Genomic DNA, 22,756 nt, shown 5'->3' with positions numbered 1-22,756 from the left:
ACATCTGAGAGAGGGTGTCTCCCTGACGTTGGCAGACTGTTGGTACTCACGACAGATGCGAGCCTCCAAGATTGGGGAGCTCACTGTCAGGAACTAACGGCACAAGGGTGCTGGAATACAGGGAGTCCTTCTGGAACATCAATCAGTTGGAAGCCCGGGCAGTCTGGCATGCTTGCAGGGCAGCTGCAGGATTGAGCAGTCCGAATAATGTTGGACAACGCAATAACGGTGGATTACATCAATCGGCAGGGAGGAACTAAGGCAGCAAATATTGCAGGAGATAGACCAATTTATGGAATGAGCAGAAGTGCAGGAGATCTCAGCCTCGCACATTGTAGGAAAAGACAATGTAAGAGCAGACTTTCTCAGCAGGGAAAGTCTGGACCCAGGACAATGGGTATCGTCAGCGAGGCGTAACAGTTGATAGTGGATCACTGGGGCTTTCCATTTCTAGACCTGCTGGCGGCTTTTCACAATGCAAAGTTCCTCGATTCTTTGGTTGCAGGAGAGATCCTAAGTCCTTAGGGATCGATGCTCTCGGGCAGGTCTGGCTGGAAGGCAAGCTGTTATACCTTTCCCCCGTGACCCATGTTGGGAAGAATGGTTCTAAGGATAGAGGGCCACAACAGGACGGTGTTGCTTGTGGCACCAGATTGGCCCAGAAAACCATGATAAGCAGATCTGTGAAGACTCCTGGTAGCAACCCCTTTGCATCTTTCTCCGCACAGGAATCTGTTGCAGCAGGGGCCTGTCCTTCATGAACATCTGACTCTGTTTTGTCTTCAGGTATGACCCTTTAGGGCTTGCTATTTGAAGCGTGGATTTCTACTGCGGTGATTGCCACCTTGCTCCAAGCATGTAAATTTTCCACTTCCTTAGCCTATGTGTGGGTTTGGCGAGTGTTGGAAGCTTGGTGTAAAGATAAAGGTGTTCTTCCTCGTTTAGTTAAGATCCCACTCATCTTGGATTTCTTGCAGGATGGGTTAAATAAAGGGTTGGCCCTTAATTCCTCAAAGTTACACGTAATGGCTCTTACCTATTTTAGGGGCCACGTGAATGGTGAATCCTTTTCATCCTGATGTGGCCAGTTTCTTGAGGGGAGTGAAACATCTCTGTTGTCCCTTGCAGTTATCCTGTTCCTTTGTGGAATTTTAGCCTGGTGTTGGAATTCTTTGCAAGTCCTAAGTTTCGATCACTGCATAGCCTTTCCTTGCAGTTACTGTCCTTGAAAATGGTGATGTTTTGTTCTGCGTATTGAAATTCCGAGCTGCAAGCCTTGTCTTGCTGGGAGCCGTTCCTTTGGGTGACTCCAGGAGTGTTACAGCTTTGTGCTATTCCTTCCTTCTTGCCTAAAATGGTCTCATTTTCTTTTGAATCAATTTCCTTACCGTCCTTGGATAAGGAAAAAGATGCTGTGGAATACCGCCTATTGCGTCTCTTGGATGTCAAGATATGTCGTGAGTTATCTGGAGGCTTCTAAACCTTTCCAAAAGACGGATCGCCTGTTTGTCCTTCATGGTGGAGGAAAAACCGGTGACCCAGCTTCGTGGGCTATAATAGCTCCTGGATTAAGGTGGTGGTCATGGTCATGTATGTTGCGGCTGAAAAGCCATGGCCCACTTAGATTAGGGCTCACTCCACTAGGGTTCAGGCTATGTCATGGGCAGAAGTTAATTTGTTGCCTCCTATCGACATTTGCTGAGCTGCATCATGGGCTTCCTTATACTCCTTTTCCAGGCATTATCATCTGGATGTGCAGACCCAGGAGGATATAGCCTTGCACATGCAGTTTTGATTGGACTGCGAATAGTCTCCTGCCATGTTCGGGGGTGGGGGGGGGGGGGTAGCATGGGGTACATCCCACTGGTTCATCTGTATGGATGCTAAGAAATGAGAATTTACTACTTACCTGATAATTTCCTTTTATTTAGGACAGATGAATCCAGCTTCCTGCCCTTAGCTGCTAATTGATTGCTTTATGGTGGTCCTGCATGGCTGAGTTTCCAGGGATTACTGGTAAATGTTAATCCAGCCCCTAGACTAGTGTAAATACGATCTTTTATCTGAGCTCAGTGTTTTATTGAGTACAGTATTGCTAGTCTGTTTTAATCAAGTTTTTTGCTAGTCTGTTCACAATTGCTTTGGAAGAGAATACTAGCAGGCTGATGTCATTGCACTACTAATTATACTGTGACCTCAGTTTGCTCTGTCTCCATCTGCTGGTAAAGGTGCATAACCCACTGGTTCTGAATTCATTTGTCTGTCCTAAGAGGGGAGGAGCCTGAGTTTCTTCTTGCTTCTTTGACCTTCCAGCACAATCAAAACTGGGCTGGGATCTGGTGCCCAACTACCCAATAAATGTTTGCCCTTTCCAAACTCACCTAGTCCAGCCATCACAGCAACAGTGCTTAACCAGGGGCCAACCATCAGAGCTCCTTCAAGAACCCTGCAATCATGGGTCCTAAATCCAACCACTAGATTAAGAAATTACTACTTACCTGATAATTTCCTTTTATTATCCTCTGATGGTACTGATCTTAGCCAGGGCTGGTCAAGATATTTAGAGATCTTTAGACCCCTACCAACCTTATTGGACTATCTATGCAGTGGTGAGATGAAGCAGGGTTTCAGCCCTGAGAATTTCTCAGAGGACAAGCAGGATGTTGGTCCTCAGGCATGGGTGACATCATTAGATGGAGCCCGATGTAGAAAATTTAGGTCAGACTAGGCACACCAAGCATGCCCAGCAGCACTATACCATGCGTCCACACAGGGTCCCTCTTCAGTCTTTATTTTTCCTTCCGCAGAGCTGTGAGCCTCGCTGTTTAAGCTCTAAAAACTTGGCTTTTTGCCATTTGGAAAACTGAATTTCATGTTTTTTCGCAATCCTTTCCTTTCCTTCGGTCCATTGCTAGGTCTCTCTTGTGCCTCCCTGTAGTGTCCCCAGTTAGGGTTTTCAGCATTTCAGTCAAAGTTTCCTGCATCGGGCTCCATCTGATGATGATGCCCATGTGTGAGGGCTAACATCCTGCTGTCCTTGGGAGAATACATGTTACAGATAAGCAACACTGCTTTCACCAGAGTACTCCTATAGCACCAGCTGCTTTTTGGTGCTGCTTCTGAGGTATGCTTTAGACTCTAACTGTCCTATAAGTCTGCAGAAAAGCATGCACATTTTCAGGAAATTTGCAAAAATGGGTGCAGGAAGTGTTGTAGAGCTAATGTTAGAGCAAACATCTATATGTTAAGCTAGACTGTCCGCCACTGGTGGTGAAAAAGCAAGCAGAAGATGCATAGCGGCAGAAATAGATTAGAGATTCCAGCTAACAAACAGCTAAATGCTTGAAAACTAGACATTATGGTTAAGCAGAAATGACTATGCTAATGGAAGTGTCATTACCAAATGACTATTCTGTACTATGTATGAAGAAACCAAAGATAATTACATATTAAAATACATAATCTGAGATAATAAAAAAAAAGACACAGATGAAAAAAAATCCCTATTATGTGCCTCTGGCTTGATTTAAAAAAATAAATAAAATAAATGTTCAGGTGTGCCTTGATATGTTGCCTGTGCATATCGCACTCTGAATTCCAAGAAGCTGATCTTTGTTGAGTATTAAGAGCATTAGCAGTAAGTTTGAGAGATTGAGATCATACTTGCTTACAAGTGAAGTTCATTCTTGTCATGGTACGCACAAAACAGATTTGGAAGTATTGCCCTGAAAAAAGTACAGCATGAAAAGAACATGCTGAACAATATAGCAGCTTTCTAAAGCTAAGCAAATGGAAAACAGGTAGACTTGGTTAACTGTTAAACTTCTTTGGCTAACTAATATTACCTTTAGGTGATTTGGAATCAGAGACTACTTTAACTGTTGGAAAACAGTTATGGTAAGTTTTGTGAGCAGTAGCAAATCCTGGTGATAGCATGAAATCACAGAATTCAATGCTGAAGTGCAGTAAAACTTAAAATGGGGGCTGATCCAGGGCTATCACAGGGGTGGGCAAGAAAGATGATCACCTAGGTTCCTTGCCCTCTTGCTCTGAGTCAGTCTGCAAGTCCATGAGCCCAAAATGCATGGTTTTCCATTTTGTCCAGTAACTGCTCTCAGCTAAACAATCCTATTTATAAAAATCAGGGATGAACTACATTATGGAATGTACTCTTTTTATAAATTGCTAAATTTCTCCATAAAGATTTAGATTCCCTTCTCTATTTATAAAACAGTGAACTTGCCTATAAAATATATTTTTTTGATATCTTTGTGAAGTTTGTGTGCTTCTCAGGAGATCCTGTAGGCTGCGAGAATCCATAATAAATCAGTAAGACTGAAAAGCCCATTTGCAAGTTAATTCTGTACTTTGAGGATAGTGTATTTTCTTTTTTAAAGATAGAATGAGAATTCTTGTATTTCTCATATTGCTCGTTTAGAGGTGATAAATGTGATTTTCTTCTAGCTTATATCCACTGAAAACATTTGTCGAATGTGTTTTTTTCTGGTGCTAACTGTTTCTTTACTTTTGTTAGGAACAAAAATGTTGAATCATGTCTTAAACATCTGTGAAAAAGATGGTACTTTTGACAACATCTATCTGTGAGTTTAAAGTGTTTTTTCCTTATTTTATTTCATTAGTTTTTAGGGCTAAAATATCAGAAAAGGTGAAGAAAGAGGGGAATGCTTGCTGCTTTGGGAATATCAATGTATCAAGATCTTTTGAGAAGTATAAGCCAATTCAGTCCTCCCTGAAGCTGGGGCATATTGCACAGTATTGTACAGACTTTACTGTGGTCGGAGGCTTAGAGCAGATGCTTAGGTAGCTGGGGAAAATATTTGAGATCAGTACATGGATTATTGGAGGCATTGTAAGCTTAATGAGATGGCAGTTGCCAAAAAATCTTTTATCAACTTTTTACTGCATGCCAGGTCGATAAAGCAGCTTGCCAAGGCTGACTTATTTTGGCATGCGCATACACAATCCACCATTCTCCTTACTGGGAGGTAGTAAAGTGCACAATATCTGGGCTTGTTCACTGGTATTGAGATAACTAAACTGCCCATTCTGTAAAAGACAATAGTTGACAGACATGTTGGAATTTAACCCTATCTGGTTGGGTGACTTTAATAATGCCTTTTATAGCTCTGTAATCTAACTCCATATGTAACTATAGATGCACCACCATGTAGCTAAGCCCACACCTGCACATTCCCATCAAGGTTTTAGGATGATTTTTGGATTTCTTGAAATTAGTTTTTTTTCCCAGAACCCTCACAAATTTGTGCATGCTCTGAGTGACTGTTGCAAGTGCAGTTTTGGTAAAAAGAATAAAAATAAGTGACTTATTTGCTGTGTTGAGCATAATTTCTAACATTTTTCCAAAATATTCTTTGCCCTTAACCTGCTGGATGGGCAGACAATTCAAATCAAATTGCCTTTGAGTTTTCAAGTCTGTTTGCTAAAATGTTCCAAAAATTCTGAACATTCCCTGTACGTACCAGGATCATTCCAGACTGTGGGTTATGTTCCCTGTCCAGCAGATGGAGTTAGAACCAAAAATTCCCAGGGGAGGACCTATATAGCCACGCCTCCCTCGCCTCAATCCTCAGTATAGTTCTAACTCCAGCAGATTGAGCAGGGGACACGGTGGTCCCCAGCACTTTTCTAGTTTTATTTTCTCTTTGAGGAATCAATTAAATAATATTAGATAAAGGTTTTTCTTCTAAGGGATAGGTTCTGTAGTGTTCTGACAGGACCACTCCGTTCAAAGAGAGACACTGTTTTCCAGTCAGGAACTTGCTGACAGGCTGTGTTTTTTGCCTGTCACTTTATTTCTCTCTTCCTATCTCTTTGTTTTTTTCCTCTTCCTTGCCTGGCTAGAGTGAGGTAAGTGTTATTTTTATTTCATTTACAGTCGTTGGTAGGAACAGGAATTTATGAGGGATGAAAGTCTATAGTGCCGACCGCTCCCCCTAGCCCCGGAGTTTTCCTTTTCCCCTCCTCCCTTTCAGGGAGTGATTGGAGTTCCCGCCCTGCAGCTCTGCGACGACCCATTCCCCGGAGCTGCTCACCGTCGGGACGGCGTTTTTCCCCGATGGTCTCTTGGGGATGGCGAGGGGTCCGGAGGCCGAAGAGGTTTATTAATTCGCCGCTTCAGTTGTTGCCGCGCGCCGCAGCCGCCCCTCCCTCCCGCCGCGATGCAAAAATCGCCGAACGGCTCCGGAGCTCGGCACGGGCTTCAGCAGACCTCAGAGGGATTTTCTTCAGCTTTTCCTGAGGGGGAGTATGGCTTACCTGGTAGGCAGCTTGGAGGAGAGTCTGACCGCGCTGGCAGGAAGCGGCATGCCCTGTTTCCCCTCAGTGCGGGAACGGCGGCCATTTTCTCAGCTGACTCGGAGGCAGCTCTCTCTGAGGAGGACGTCGACGCTCCTCTCCAGGTTTCCTCTAACAGTATGGAGTTTCGGAGCGCAACAGACCAGGGCAGGCAAGGGGACGACGTCTCGGGGGGCCCCTCATCAGCACTTCCCGCTTTTTCGCCAGAATTCATTGTTTTAATGCACAAGGCATTTTTACAGAGCAGGGATCCGAATCTTGGAATTTGGGGTCCCCCTCCCCCCAAACTGGCCTGCTTGACACAGCTTTGACGGCAGACCCTCCCTTAGGGAGGGCTTCTTTGCCCACAGGGGGTGCGGGGTCCACTCAGCCCCCCCCCCCCCCCCCGTGATTCCTATACCGCTGCAACAACCGTCGGGGGATCCATGGCAAGATCCAGATGCGGATGATCCCTCCCTGGCGGCCCAGGTAGAAGGTGACGACCCGAGGGTCCTCCGTATTTTTCAAGCAGCGGAATTGGATGATCTCATCCCCCACATCCTCCAGGAAATGGACATTGACCCTCCTCCGGATCCTGTGGCTCAGGATCCGAAGATTAAGAAAGGGGATACTCTCCTAGCGGGCTTACGACCTCTAGCGAAAGCTTTTCCCACGCATCACAACATCTTGCAATTGATTTCAAGGGAGTGGGATACTCCTGAGGCCAATCTTAGAGTCGGTCGAGCCATGGAAAAGTTATACCCTCTCCCCACTGATTTCTTGGAGATTCTTAAGGTTCCTGCTGTTGATTCAGCGGTATCCGCGGTCACGAAACATACTACCATCCCGGTCACGGGCGGGACGGCGTTGAAGGATGTCCAGGATCGCAAGCTCGAGGTTTACCTCAAGCGTATCTTCGAAGTCTCAGCGTTGGGGATGAGGGCTGCTATCTGCAGTTCCCTAGCACAGCGAGCAGCTCTGCGTTGGGTACAACAGCTTCTCACTTCCCAATCTTTGCCACAGGCAGAGACTATTCAGGCTGATAGACTTGAAGCGGTGGTTGCCTATGGAGCTGATGCTTTTTATGATCTGTTAAGGGTCCTCGCTCATTCCATGGTGGCGGCGGTGCCGCTCGTCGTCTTTTGTGGCTACGCAACTGGGCGGCAGATGCTTCGTCTAAGACGCGCCTGAGTTCCCTTCCTTTCAAAGGTAGGTGCCTATTTGGGGAAGATTTGGATCAGATCATCAAATCTCTTAATGAGAATGCGGTGCACAAGCTACCAGAAGATCGTCCACGTTCTTCTAGATCATTTTATTCCTCCAGAAATAGGTACCGGAATCAACGGAGGTCGCGTCCTACTAGACAGCAGACACCTCGGGCTCCTTCTACACAATCACACACCTGGAACCGGTCCTTTCGAGGGCGCCGCCACGGTAAGGATACTCAAGGGGCAGGTCCTTCCTCGAAGGCTTCACAATGATGCCAGAAGGACCCAAGAGGGGATCCCCCACCTGGGGGGTCGCCTTACTCTCTTTTACAAGGAGTGGGCCCAAATTACGTCGGATCAATGGGTGCTGGACATCTTAAGACAAGGCTACGTATTAGATTTTGTACACGAACCCCGAGATCGTTTTCTGTTTTCTCCTTGCGGTTCCCGTCTCAAACAATTAGCAGTCTGACAGACTCTCGATCAACTGCTACAGCTGGGGGTGATAGTACCGGTAGCGGCCTCCGAACTGGGAAAAGGTCATTATTCAATCTACTTTGTGGTTCCCAAGAAAGAGGGCACTTTTCGACCTATCCTAGATCTCAAGACGGGTCAACAAGTGTCTCTGAGTTTCTCGTTTTCGTATGGAAACGCTCCGTTCAGTGTTAGCAGCCGTGCATCCGGGTGAATTCTTGGCCTCTTTGGACCTTAGAGGCATACCTTCACATCCCGATCCATCACCGCTTCTTACGCTTCAAGATTTTGGGACAGCATTTTCAGTTTCGTGCTCTCCCTTTTGGTCTAGCGACGGCTCCGCGTGTCTTCACCAAGATCATGGTAGTGGTGGCGGCGGCGCTCCGCAAGCAGGGTATCCTTGTACATCCCTATCTAGACGACTGGCTCATTCGGGCGAAGTCGAGGAAGCAGGGTTACCGTGCTGTAGACAGGGTAGTACAGCTTCTTCAGTCTCTGGGATGGATCGTCAATTTCTCAAAGAGCAAACTGATACCTTCACAATCACTGGATTTTCTGGGAGCACACTTCGACACCAGCCGAGCCAAGGTATTTCTGCACCCGGACAGAGCTCGGGCTCTGCGTGCTCAGGTAACACGGTTCGTGGGATTATCTCCAGGTACTGGGAACCATGGCCTCAACAATCGATTTGGTTCCGTGGGCCTTCGCTCATCTCAGGCCTCTCCAGAGATCTCTGCTTTCGCGATGGAACCCAGTGTCGAGAGATTTTCAAGCAGTACTGCCCATCCCGGATGTTGTCTTGCTCAGCTTACAGTGGTGGCTGGACCCTCAACAATTAGCTCAGGGAGTGTCTCTACAGAACCCGGTTTGGGTGGTCGTCACCACGGATGCCAGTCTCACCGGCTCGGGGGCGGTCTGTCAGGACAGGTCTCTCCAAGGCCGATGGACGATGGAACAGTCCACTTAGCCCATCAATCGGCTGGAGACCAGAGCAGTCCGTCTAGCGCTGCAGGGGTTCTACCCACTGGTACGCAGTCGAGCAGTTTGGATTCTTTCGGACAATGCAACCACAGTGGCGTACATCAATCGCCAGGGGGGCACCAGAAGCCATCTAGTCTCGTTGGAGACCGAGTTGATGACATGGGCGGAGCTACACTTACAGCGGCTAGCGGCTTCGCACATAGCGGGCGTGGACAACGTTCAGGCAGATTTTCTCAGTCGACAACACCTGGATCCCGGAGAGTGGGAACTCTCGGAGGACGCAATGCGAAGGATAGTACAGCGTTGGGGGAGACCCCATGTGGATTTAATGGCAACCGCGACAAATGCAAAGGCCGCCTGGTTCTTCAGCCTCAGGCGAGAGCGCGGCGCGGAAGGAGTCAACGCGCTGGTTCTTCCCTGGCCTCGACAGTGTCTCCTGTATGTCTTTCCTCCGTGGCCTCTAGTGGGCAAGGTTATCTGACGGATAGAGACGCATCAAGGTCCGGTGATCCTAGTTGCACCAGAGTGGCCTCATTGACCATGGTTTGCAGATCTTCTCAATCTGGCAGTAGACGGCCCTCTTCGGCTCAGTCATCTGCCACGTCTTCTTCGCCAAGGACCAATATTTTTCAAGGAGGCAGATCGCTTCTGTTTTGCGGCTTGGCTTTTGAGAGGCGTCAATTGAGACGGCGCGGATATCCAGAATCTGTCATCTCCACGCTCCTGAAAGCTAGGAAGACATCCACGTCGATTACTTATGCCAGAGTATGGAAGGTTTTTGAGGAATGGTGCGAGTCAAAATCGATTCTACCAACGCAGGCCTCTGTGACACGTGCTTTCCTTCCTACAGGCTGGTCTGGATTTGGGCCTTGCCTATAATTCTCTTCGTGTGCAGGTGGCGGCGTTGGGAGCCGTCCTACGTAGTAATGACAGGGAGCTTCTGGCCTCACATCCAGATATCCTACGTTTTCTAAAGGGGGTAAAACACTTGAAGCCTTCAATTAGACCACCTTGTCCTTCTTGGAATCTCAATTTGGTACTCCGGGCTCTATGTGCACCGCCTTTTGACCCTCTGACTTCGGCCACACTCAAGGATGTCACCCTTAAGACCATCTTCCTGGTGGCGATCAGCTCAGCACGTCGGATCTCTGAACTACAAGCTCTATCATGTAGGGAGCCATACCTTTGTTTCACGCCAGGGGGAGTATCCCTGCGGACAGTTCCATCTTTTCTGCCGAAGGTGGTTTCAACTTTCCATCTCAACCAATCGATAGAGCTTCCGTCATTTTTATCCTCTGATTCTTCTGACCTACGTCGGTTGGATGTCCGACGTTCTTTGATACATTATTTGGAGGTTACTAATGAATTTCGACTCTCCGATCATTTGTTTGTCCTTTGGTCGGGACCCAGGAAGGGTTGCATGGCATCCAAACAATCGCTCGCTGGCTGAAAGCGATTATAGCCGCATACATTGGAGTGGGTAAGTCTCCACCTTTAGCTGTTAAGGCGCATTCTCTCTGCGCTCAAGCGACGTCGTGGGCGGAAAGTTCTGCAGTTTCTTCTCAGGAAATCTGTAGGGCGGCCACATGGAAGTCTCTCCACACTTTCGCAAGACATTATCGTCTAGACATTCGCGCACCGTCTCACGGTCAGCTTGGAGAAAGGGTCATACGGGCAGGGCTGTCCGCGACCCACCCATGATGGGGAAGCTTTGGTACATCCCACAGTCTGGAATGATCCTGGTACGTACAGGGAAAAGAAAATTATTCCTTACCTGCTAATTTTCGTTCCTGTAGTACCATGGATCATTCCAGACCCCTCCCTGGTTTTGGGGGTTCTTTGTGGGCCATCCCTGCTTTCCTGTCTTCACAATATTTTCACTCTGTATCTCTAGTTATTGCGAGCTGTGTCTTTGAACACAGTGCTGTTTGCAAGTTCTCAGTTACAGTTTTTTGAGTACAAGATAGTTGCTGTCACAGCTGTTATTTTTTCTCTCTATTTTTGAGATTGATTCCTCTGGTTCTGTCTCTTCTCGTCTTGGCTTTGCTAGTCCAGTTACTGAGGATTGAGGCAAGGGAGGCGTGGCTATATAGGTCCTCCCCTGGGAATTTTTGGTTCTAACTCCATCTGCTGGACAGGGAACATAACCCACAGTCTGGAATGATCCATGGTACTACAGGAACGAAAATTAGCAGGTAAGGAATAATTTTCTTATGGTTTCCAAGCCAGAATAATTTTGAGATCATGAGGTCCAGCAACATTTATAAAAGTCAGTTAAAGACAGGATTGCCCTGCGGTTTCATTTATTTATTTAAGGTTTTTCTATACCGATATTTGTCGTTGGACATCCATATCTGTTTACAGTCAACATGGAGTCAGCAACATAGCTTTACAGTGTAACCCATATAACAGCTTTTTACAGAGTAACTATAGTAACAGTTTAACGGTTTAACAAAAACAGCTAAGCAGAATATATTAGCTTCATGCAGCAGTAGCAGGTTTATAATTTGACCAATGAAGGTTGCTAAATAATATAATAATAATAATGTACTTATATATCTAACGTGACTGGTATAGATAATGTCATAATATCATTGGGAGTGTGGACTGGACAGTTTTCAGTAGGATAAGCTAGGGTAAGGTGGAGTTTAGTATTTTTCGTGAGGAGAGCTTCTTTGTGGTGAGGTGTTAAGGTATGTGAAGGGGGCATAGGTTATTGAGAGGGCAGGGAGTGGGGTGTTATAGGATGCAGGGTAGTGTAATAGGCTGCAGTGTGGTGTCCTTGAGATCATGAGTATGCTTGTGTGAAGAGCCAAGTTTTTGTTTAAATTTGTTCAGGCAGTGTTCTTAGCGTATGTCAGCGGGCATAGAATTTCAGTGTGGGGCCGGCAATGGATAGGACGCGTTCCCTGGTGGCATTGTAATGGGTGAGTCTGGGTGAGGGAATGTTTAAGGTTGCTTGGTAGCGTGAACAGGTGGGTCTGTTTGTGTTGCAGAATGAGAAGGTACTCTGGGGCCAGTTTATATCTGTGTGTAGGGATTTGTGTATTATTGTGAGGGTTTTGTACTGTATGCGCTGTTGGATAGGTAACCAGTGTAGTTCTTTGAGGATTGGGGTTATGTGTTCGTTCCTACGAGTGTTGGTGAGGATGTGTGCAACTGCGTTCTGCAGCAATTGGAGGGGGGAGATGGTGTTTTTTGGAAGGCCAAGGAGTAGCGAGTTGCAGTAGTCTATTTTTGTGAATATTGTGGACTGAAGTATTGTCCAGAAATCATTGAAATGTAATCGTGGTTTCAGGTTTTTTTAGGGTTTGCAGCTTGAAGTAGCATCCCTTGAGGGTGGTGTTAATGAATTTTTTTGTGGTTTAGTTGATCATCTATGATGATTCCTAAATTTCTTGCGTGTTGAGATGTAAGAATTGAATTTAGGGGAGGTTGAGGTGTAAGAGTTGAATTTAGAGGAGTGTTGTGTTGATTAGAGATGAGATGGTTGTGTGGAGGAGTTTTTATTAAGGGTTCTGTTTTTGCAGTGTTGAGTGCGAGGTTGAGACTTGAGAGGAAGTTGCTGATGGCTGCAAGAGAGGCTTCCCGTGATTTGATGGCTTTAGGCAGTAAGTCTGTGATTGGGATGACGTCGTCTGCGTATATGTAGTATTTTGAGGCCGAGGTCTGAGAGGAGGTTGCAGAGGGGCAGGAGGTAAATATTGAACAGGGTTGAGGAAAGAGAGGAGCCTTGGGGGATTCCTTGTAGTAGATTGAAAGACTTGGATCTTGACTTTGTATTGTCTGTTTTTTAGGTAGGAGGTGAACCAGCGGAGGGGGGGTTCCTGTGATACCGATTTCAGATAGCCGATAGAGTAGTACGTTATGATTAATGGTGTCGAAGGCCACTGATATATCTGGAAGTGCGAGTATGAATGAGTGGCCTTTATCTAGTCCTTTGAGTTGGATAGTGATAGGAGGGTTTCAGTGTTGAAGAATTTACGGAAACCATATTGTGAATTGGATAGGATATGTTTGTTTCTAGGTATTCCGTAAGCTGGAGGTTGACTATTTTTTCCATAACTTTTGATATGAAAGGTAGGTTGGAGACTGGGCGGTAGTTTGTAGGTTCATTTGGGTTTAGAGTGGGGTTTTTTAAGAATGGGTTTGATCACTGCTTGCTTTAAAGACAAGGGGACTTGACCCTGGGTGAGAAATCTATTTATAATTTGGGCTAATGGATGGGATATGGTGCTGGGGATAGTGAGGAGGAGTTTAGTGGGTATTGTGTTGTATGGGTGTGAGGATGGCTTCATTTTTCTTAGACATGATTCAATTTCAGAGGGGGTGGTGTCCTCAAAGGAGTTCATGGTTGCTTGTGTTGCTAGTGTGTGAGTCTTGGGTGTGTTAGGTGATGATGAAGATGGGGTTGTGTGGAATTGTCATGATTTTTGTTATTTTATCATGGAAGAATTGGGCTAAGTCCTGGCATTTGTTTGCAGCTTCTTCCTCAGGGATAGGTGAGGGGGAGGCTTTGGTTAGGTTGGCTACATATTCGAATAATGCTTTGGGGTTAAAGTGGAATTCATGTATGCGTTGTGCGTGGAAATCCAGTTTGTTTTTTAGGATGTTTTTCGGTATGTGTGCAGGGCTTGTTTGTATTTGGCGAGTTGTGTACCAAAAGGGTCTTTTCGCCAGTTCTTTTCTAATTTTCTAAGGTTGCATTTCAGTGTCTTTAATTCTGGGGTGTACCAGGGTTTCTTAGGGTTAGGTGAGTGGTTGATTTTCTTGGAGTGTGATGGGCATAGTTTGTCAGCTATATTACTCGTGATTTGGTGCCAGGATGTGAAGGCAGATTCTGAGTCAGATCTAGTTTGCTGATGTCATTTGTGATGGTTGTGATAAGGTCATCGCTTGGGCAGGGTTTTCTGTAGTGGATAGAGGAGTATTTAGTGTTGGTATCAACGTTAGGTGTGTTTGAGATGGTGAGGTTTGCTTTGAGAGTGATCTGACCAGCGAATTGGGGTGCAAGAGGGGATATCAGAGTTTGAGATTGTTTGTGAATATGAGATCTAAAGTGTGCCCAGCTCTGTGTGTGGGATTCTTTATTTGGTTGAATCCCATTGCTTGGAGGGAAGTCAGGAAAACCTCACATGAGGAGGGGAGGGGGATGGTATCAACATGTAGATTGAAATCCCCTAGGATAATGGCTGATGTATTCATGGATATATTTTTTGCTATAACTTCAATCAGTGGGGATGAATTTGAGTCTAGGAGACCTGGGGGGGAAAGGGGGTAATAAACTAGGCAAATTTGGAGTTGGGGGGGGGGGGGGGGGATTTGAAAAGACAGATTTCAAATTTAGGAATAGGGCTAATGGTTTGTTGTGATAGTTTCAGTTCCTTTCTTGCGGTGAGAAGGAATCCTTTCTTTTTGGGTCTCAGGATGGAGAAGATGTCTTAGTATTGCTTTGGGAGTTGGTTTAGTGTAACGATGTAGGTTTCTTTCAGCCATGTCTCTGTTATGGCACATATGTCTGGTTTGTCGACCATTAGCAAGTCTTGTAGTATGGGAGTTTTTTTTGATAATGGATTGAGCATTGAAGAGGAAGATGGTGATTGCAGTGAGGTTGAATAATTGTGTGAGAGGGTTAGCAAGATGGGTAGTAGAAATTTGTGTTGGGCATGATAGTGAGGGGTGTAGAGTCTAAAGTGTTTGGGAAATTGGTTTTTGAGGATAGGGATTGTGTGGGACAGCATGTTAGAGAGCGTGACTAGGGATAGAGGGATTAATAAAATGTGAGTCGCGGATGCAGGGCATACTCAATCACTGGGTAGGCAGTTCGGGGTTAGGCAGCTTGGTCTCTTTGTGTCCAGGGAATTGTGTGATGGAGGAACTTGATGAGACCCTGCGTAGTCATTAAGGATTGATGGTTCAATGATAGATATATTCAGTAGTAAGTAAAGTTATAGCTTCAATTAATGAGGTATACAATATAATCAGTATTGTTTACAGAGTCAATAGTTGCGGTACAAAATGGTAGATAGGACAGGAAGTAAGAAGATGGGGTAGGCTAGTGAGATACGGAGGGGGTGTTGGAGGGCGAGATTGAGTTAGGGTGGAGTGGGAGAGTGTCGGCTCAAAGGGTCAGCACTAAGGGTCGTTCGACGCCTAAGGTCGCAGCCTTACTTGAGGGCAGCGTCTGTCGCTGCGGTGACATCGCCGATGGGGGCAGGCCTTCGGTGAGGGAGGCGCGGCCTGGCCTGGTTGAGTTCCGGATGCAGTCTCAGCGGCGGGTCAGTGGTGGTTCTCCTGGGCGGCAGAGGTCAGTGTCGGGCTGGCAGCGAGGTCCAGGAGCGGTGAAAGGCAGCGGTAGGCAGGCGGTGCATTGCAGTGGGCTGGCTGGGCGCTCCGTAGGCGGCTGGAGGGATGCGATTTGAGAGGAAGGGAAGTGGGACCTTTTTCATCTTGTGCTGTCATCTATCCTTGCCTCACAAATGGCATGCCTAGGCAGCTCAGGAGACCCTCGCTAGCCTGAAGGACTGGAGAGTGCCATCCCCAAGGCATGTCTTTGGAATCGCTCAGCAGAGGCCTCCACATACGTGTGAGATACTAGTGTGTCCTGGAACAATGTGGGTTCCTGTACGTACCTGGATCAGTCCAGACAGTGGGTTGAGCCTCCTTTCCAGCAGGTGGAGACAGACTAAAACTTGCAGGATGCCCTATATCAGGACAGAGCCTATCCTCTAACCCTTCAGTATTCGTCTGCCTCCAGCAGATGCAGCATCTCCCCTTTGGTTCTCTGCTGTAGGCTAGTCAGCCTCTTCTTTCTCTTTAGGCTCAAGCAAGTACTTCTTTTGGTTCTTGTTTTTAAAAAAAAAAAAAAAAGGATCTCTGAAGGAAATTTCTGCCTTCTTTAGTGCTTTTCTGTTTTTTGTGTGGGAGACTTCAGTCTCCCAGCTCTTGCCCGGCTCAGGGGGGCTTGTCCCCTTTTGCAGGAGGGGGTTCCCTGCATAGTCCTGAGTCCGTGGACGCTTCCAGGTGTGGGGACCGACGCTCTCTGGGCCTCGTTCCTCCTCTGGAGGCTGAGAGGGTTTTGAACCCGCTGCTGCGCTTAGTAAAAAAAAAAAAAGTTAAAAGGTGTTAAACTTTCAATAAGTTGCAGGTACTCACCTACCTCTAACTTATTTGCAGCAGTTGACCAGCTTTTTTATTTTTTTCTGGTCAGTATAGGGCTAGAACTGGCCGTCAGAGAAGCAGAAGGCAGCAGGTTTCCCGCCTGCTCTCTCCTGCTGTGCAGGCTGTCAATCGAGCTTTTTTTCAACTTTTTTTTTCTTCAGCCGAGGTTTAGCTATGTCCTGGCTGACAGCCTGTCTTTCTTGTGGGCTGTCCTCTTACGTTTTTCGCATCAGGGCCTCTGCACTGCTTGCCTGCCGGGTGGGGAAGGTCCCTCCTCGGCAGGACAAGCAAATTTAGCCCGGGGCTCCACTCCTCCCGGCAGAACCCCGGGAACGGCCGCCATCTTGGATTTTTCATCTGGGCCGATTTCAGTGCTCCCTGGGGCTGGGGGGCCGGATGTTTTTGATTTAACCCCCGATTTGGCCCCCGCGGGTCCCCAGGAGGGGGGTCCTGACCTTCCCTCGCCCCCCCCCCCCCCCCCCGGCAAATCCAGGGTCCTTTTTTCCGCGGATTTCGTCGTCCTCATGCACAAATCTTATCTAGCTAGCCTGCATGAGCTGGATGAAAGCCCCCCCCCCCAAAAAAAAATCCCTCATTCAGCGCCGTTGACCACTGGACCAGCCACGGAGCCTCAGGGACCAGTGCGGGTGGTTCCGGGGGTGCCCCCCCCCCCGGTGTCTCCCAGGTCCTCGGACCCCGCTGCTTCCTCTGATTTGGCGGATGCCCCCCCTTAGAGGGGGATGACCCCAGAGCCCTTCGTCTTTTTCCTAAGGAGGAGTTAGAGCCCCTCCTCCCTTTTGTTTTGGAGGAGCTGGGCCTGGAAAGTCCCTCCGTGGATAATCTCATGGCCTCACTCCCTAAGGATATGAACCCGGTTTTGGGAGGGCTCCGGCCTCGGCCTTTCCCTTGTACCCCATGCTTCAGCTCCTTATCCTGCAGGAATGGGAGGCTCCTGAGGGTGTGCTCCGGGTGGGGCGTGCGATGGATAAGCTCTATCCCCTCCCGGAAGAGGGCTTGGAGCTGTTGCGATATCCATTGGTGGATTCTTATGTTTCTGCAGTGGCCAAGCACACCACGATTCTGGTGGAAGGTACCACGGCCTTGAAGGATTCACAAGATTGTAAGCTGGAGGCTCACTTGAAGCGCATCTTTGACGTCCTGGCCCTCTGGGTTCGGGCGTCTTGCTATAGCAGTCTCATGATGCGTCGGGCCTCCAGTGGGTCCAACAGTTACTCTGCACCTGGGAGCTTCTGCCAGGTGAGACAGAACAAGCCGAACATCTGGAGGCAGTAATCGCTTACGTGTCAGACGCCCTCTACGATTTGGTCCGTGTACAGGCGAAGGCGATGGTTTTGGCAGTGGCTGCTCAGAGGCTCCTTTGGCTACGCCACTGGTCAGCTGATCAGTCCTCTAAGACCCGGCTGGGCACGGTTCCCTTCAAAGGTAAGATGCTCTTTGGCGAGGATCTCGACAAGCTTATGGACTCCTTGGCTGACAACAAGGTCCATAAGCTTCCAGAGGACCGCCCTAAGTCTTCTCGGTCCTTCGCGGCCTCTCGCTTTCGCTTCAGGTGTCAGCGTCGCTCCGCTTCTCGTGGGCGGGGCGGTGCTGCGAGGGGGTCTTCTTGTGCGCAGTCCTGGTCGCAGTCCTTTCGTGGCAGGCGGCCTTTTCGCGAGGGCCAGCCCGTGCGTACCACCGCTAAACCTGCCACGCAATGAAGTTCAGCCGACCCATTCCTCGGTCCCTTACCTCGGCGGACGCCTCTCCCTGTTTTTCGAGGAATGGGTCAAAATCACGTCGGATCAGTGGGTCCTCGACATTATCAGAGACGGGTACGCTTTCGACCTCGTCAGGGAACTTCCAGATCTCTTTCTGTTCTCCCCTTGCGGCCAGGCCAAGAGGGATGCGGTGGTCCAGACTCTCTCCAAGCTTCTGGATCTGGGGCCGGTGGTCCCAGTCCCAAAAAGGGAAATTGGCGCCGGCCAGTATTCTGTTTACGTCACCATGCCAAAAAAGGACGGGTCCTTCCGCCCAATCCTGGACCTCAAGAGAGTCAATCGGGCCCTCAAGATCCCCCACTTCCGCATGGAAACCCTACGGGCAGTCATTGCGGCGGTCCGTCCCGGAGAGTTCCTTGCTTCCCTCGATCTCGCAGAAGCATATTTTCATATTCCCATCCACCGCGACTACCAGAAGTATCTCCGATTCCACATTCTCAACCAGGACTTCCAGTTTCGAGCTCTCCCTTTCGGCCTCTCGACCGCTCCTCGCACCTTCACGAAGGTCATGGTAGTAGTGGCAGCGGCCTTGCGCCGGGAGGGGATTCTCGTCCATCCCTATCTGGACGATTGGCTCATCAGGGCCAAGTTGGAGACCTCTTGCCGGCGGGCGGTGGATCGCGTCTTGGAGCTCCTTGCCTCTCTCGGGTGGATAGTGAACTTTTCCAAGAGCAAGCTTCAGCCCTCCCAGGAGTTGTAATTTCTGGGAGCACACTTCGACACCCGAGTAGGCAAGGTATTCTTACCTCGGACGCGAGCCCTCAAGCTGATCGATCAGGTCCAGAATCTGATTGCGCTATCTTCCCCGACGGCCTGGGATTATCTCCAAGTCCTGGGCTCCATGGCTTCTACCATTGATCTGGTCCCCTGGGCCTTTGCTCATATGCGTCCGTTACAGAAAGCTTTTCTGTCTCGTTGGCAACCAGTGTCGGAGCAGTTCCACTTAGTCCTTCCGTTCTTGGAGTCTACTACTGACGAATTACAGTGGTGGCTGTCTCTTCCTCATCTCCTGCAAGGGATGCCTCTTCAAGCTCCACAGTGGACGATAGTAACCACGGACGCCAGCCTGTTGGGCTGGGGTGCGGTCTGCTTTTCTCAGTCCACCCAGGGGACATGGTCCCAGACTCAGTCGCGCTGGCACATCAATCGACTGGAAACTTTGGCGGTCCGCCTGGCCCTTCAGGAGTTCCTTCCCCTGATCCGCGGCAAGGCGGTATGAGTCCTGTCCGACAACTCCACCACAGTCGCCTACATCAATCGCCAAGGGGGCACTCGCAGTCCCCTGGTAGCTTAGAAGCCAGCTGTCTCCTCGCTTGGGCGGAGCGTCACCTACAGTGCCTTGTGGCTTCTCACATCGCCGGAAAAGGCAATGTTTCAAGCCGACTTCCTCAGCCGGCAGTCGCTCGATCCGGGAGAGTGGGAGCTCTTGGACGCGGCCACGGCTCTGATAGTGGACATGTGGGGTCCTCCTCATCTGGACCTCATGGCGACTCTGCACAATGCCAAGGCCAATCGGTTCTTCAGCCGCTGGAGGGAGCATAGCGCAGAGGGCGTGGATGCTCTGGCTCTACCTTGGCCAGCGGACGTCCTTCTGTACGTGTTTCCCACGTGGCCACTGGTGGGGAAAGTTCTCAGGAGAATCGAGCTTCACCGGGGACCGGTGATTCTCATTGCTCCCGAGTGGCCGCGAAGGCTGTGGTTCGCAGATCTCATCAATCTAGCGGTGGACGGGCCCCTGCGCCTCTGTCATCTTCCTCGTCTCCTCTGGCAGGGGCCTGTATTTTTCGACCAGGCCGATCGCTTCTGTCTTGCGGCCTGGCTTTTGAACGGCGTCACCTGAGGTGGAGGTCATCTCCACCCTGCTGCGAGCCCGGAAGCAGTCGACTTCTCTGGCCTATGTGCGCATTTGGAAAGTTTTTGAGTCCGCGTGTACGGAGGCGGGTGTCCCTGCGCGCTCTGCCTCGATTCCTTTGATTCTTTCTTTTCTTCAGAAGGGTCTCTCTAAGGGCCTCTCCTTCAGTTCTCTACGCGTTCAAGTCTTGGCGCTCGGCTCTCTCCTGGATCGGGTGGACGGTCATGCCTTAGCAGCTCACCCTGACGTGATTAGTTTCCTGAGGGGCGTTAGACACCTCCGCCCCCCCCCTCTCGGGCCACGTGTCCGTCGTGGAGTCTCAACCTGGTCCTTTGTGCTCTCTGTGCGGCTCCCTTCGAGCCTCTCGCCACGCTACACTCAAGGATCTTATTCTAAAGACTGTCTTTCTGGTCTCTATTTCCTCTGCTCGCCGTATTTCCGAGCTTCAGGCGCTGTCCTGTCGGGAGCCCTTCTTGCGTTTCTCCGATTCCGGGGTTTCTCTCAGGACGGTTCCTTCCTTCTTGCCTAAGGTTGTCTCCGCTTTTCATGTCAACCAGTCGGTCGAACTCCCAGGGTTCTCTCCGGAGGAGATTGCGGGTACGGCGGATGGTGACCTTCGTCGGCTAGATGTGAAACGAGTCTTGCTTCGCTATCTCCAGGTCACCAGTGACTTCCGGGTATCGGACCATCTCTTCTTCCTTTGGAGTGGTCCCAACCGCGGTAAGCAGGCTTCTAAGACCACGATTGCGCGGTGGTTGAAGGAAGCCATTTCCTCGGCATATCTTTGTCAAGGTCGTCCACTTCCTGAGGGTCTGAAGGCCCATTCTCTGCGTTCTCAGGCTACTTTGTGGGTGGAGAGTCAATCTCCCCGCAGGAGATTTGCAGGGCCGCCACTTGACGTGTCTGCACACTTTTGCTCGGCACTACTGTCTGGATGTACACGCTCCGGTGTTCAGTTCCTTTGGGTGGCAAGTGCTTCGAGCGGGACTGTCTCGGTCCCACCCAGTTTAGGGAAGCTTTGGTACATCCCACTGTCTGGACTGATCCGGGTACGTACAGGAAAGAAAAATTAGTTCTTACCTGTTAATTTTCATTCCTGTAGTACCACAGATCAGTCCAGACGCCCTTCCCTGTCTGTCTTCTGTCCTCTCGAAGCTTGTTTTCTTGCAAGTCTGCAGATTTTCATATTTTCCTTGGTGCAAGATTACTGAGCATTTACACCGGAAGCCTTGGTGGTTATTTTATACCAAGTTTATGCAAGAGCGTATAGGTATACCATGCTTCTACATTAATCTATGGTTGCTCCGTTGAGCTTTTTGGTTACTTGCTTGATCCTATTCTTGGGTTTATTGTTTTATGCTTTGACATACGTTATACTGAAGGGTTAGAGGATAGGCTTGTCCTGATATAGGGCATCCTGCAAGTTTTAGTCTGTCTCCACCTGCTGGAAAGGAGGCTCAACCCACTGTCTGGACTGATCCGTGGTACTACAGGAACGAAAATTAACAGGTAAGAACTAATTTTCCTATACAACTCCCTTAGCACTACTTTTAGTGCATTCAGGCTTTAACAAATTTTCAGGTGGTATTGTAAGGGTTTAATTTGGCCCAGGCACTCCTTGTAATTTATATTAACTCAAAGGCAGAGAATTCAAGTTAGAAATTTGGAGCTGTAGCTTCATATGACTACAGGGTTAAGGTTATAAAGAAAGCTGTATTTGGAGTGTGTTTGTGATGGATCCTATATTCTCTTTATAGCTTCAGTGGGTGCTGAATGGAAAATTTGGGAATGGTTTCTTTGCACTGTAGTTTGATAGGGGGCACTGAAAAGCAACCCCTCCTTTTTACAATAAAAATCTGTTTACTCTTTTGGATTGTTTTCCATTGTGTTTATATTTTACAGTGTCATATTACATTGTTCTGTTCAACTCTGATCTAATTCAGTTCCTGCTTAACTAAATTCTATTCAATCTCAGGCATGTTCAGATCAGCAATGAATCAGCAATCGACTTCTACAGGAAGTTTGGCTTTGAGATCATTGAGACGAAGAAGAACTATTACAAGAGGATAGAGCCAGCAGATGCACATGTGCTGCAGAAAAATCTCAAATGTCCTTCACTTGGCCAGAATATAGATGTGCAAAAGACCGAGAATTAAAAATAAAATATCAGTGAACACTTTCTTGCACTTGCTTGTCGCCAAATAAGGAAAGAGGCTGGTTGAAATTTCTCTCCCCTTCTTTAACATATACTTTTGATTTCTGCTACTCTTCCTCCCCTCCTGCACCTCAGCAAAATATTACTTCCAAGAACCATAAAATAAATCATGTACTTTATTAGTTGGATTTTCAGATATATGGTTCTGATTTGTTTAAGGGGTGGAGGTGAGTGGTCTCTGGTCTGCTTTTTTTCTTTTTTTACATTTTTGGGAAGGGAGGAAGAGGGCTAAGTAAACCTGAAAGCTAATTTCATAATACATGTGTTAATTTTTCAGGTTTCATTTCTACAGTGATTATTTTTGCTGTTTTGACTTTGAAGGGCAGAGCTTAAACAAAATCTAGGGTTTTTTTTTGGTTTGTTTTTTTTAAAGCAATATTTAGACCTTTTCACAGAGCAGTAATTTGGGGATTTTTGGCTATCCAGATGTCCCTGAGATGCATTGCCTTTCATGCCACTGTTCAGCATCTTAGTGCCATCTTAGGGTTTGAATATTTTTTTTTAACACCTTAAAATGAATATTGGCTCTAGTTTCATGTTTTATGGTTACCTGTGTTCTTCCTCCTGTACCCTTTGCTGGTTTAATACCAATTCCAGTGTCTTGGCAAGTCTCAAGCTATTTATTTCATCTGCCGAGAGAGGCTTGTTGATTCTAACTGGTACTGTGGCCTTTTGGAGAAAAAGGAAGCTTAGGCTGTGTGGTTCTCTTCCCCAGAAGAGTGCAATGTTTTTGAAGAGTAATCCACAGAAAAAAAATCAGTTACTATAACTT

General features: G+C 48.1%; 1 protein-coding gene across 2 annotated transcripts in view; it reads left to right on the top strand.

The window, feature by feature from the left end:
- Window positions 1-21,949, top strand: part of NAA50 (N(alpha)-acetyltransferase 50, NatE catalytic subunit) — a 53,668-nt gene extending 31,719 nt beyond the window's left edge. For both annotated transcript variants that reach the window (XM_029579347.1, XM_029579345.1), the window contains exons 4-5: window positions 4,535-4,601; window positions 21,745-21,949. In XM_029579347.1, coding sequence (XP_029435207.1) covers window positions 4,535-4,601; window positions 21,745-21,925 — 248 coding nt within the window. In that variant the 3' untranslated portion in view covers window positions 21,926-21,949. The remainder of the gene's footprint in view (window positions 1-4,534; window positions 4,602-21,744) is intronic.
- Window positions 21,950-22,756: the final 807 nt, after the last annotated feature.

The sequence above is a fragment of the Rhinatrema bivittatum genome, chromosome 15, assembly GCF_901001135.1.
Source record: "Rhinatrema bivittatum chromosome 15, aRhiBiv1.1, whole genome shotgun sequence".
Lineage (NCBI taxonomy): Eukaryota > Metazoa > Chordata > Amphibia > Gymnophiona > Rhinatrematidae > Rhinatrema > Rhinatrema bivittatum.
The sequence above is the reverse complement of the archived record's forward strand: the minus strand, read 5'-3'. Positions and strand labels throughout refer to the sequence as shown.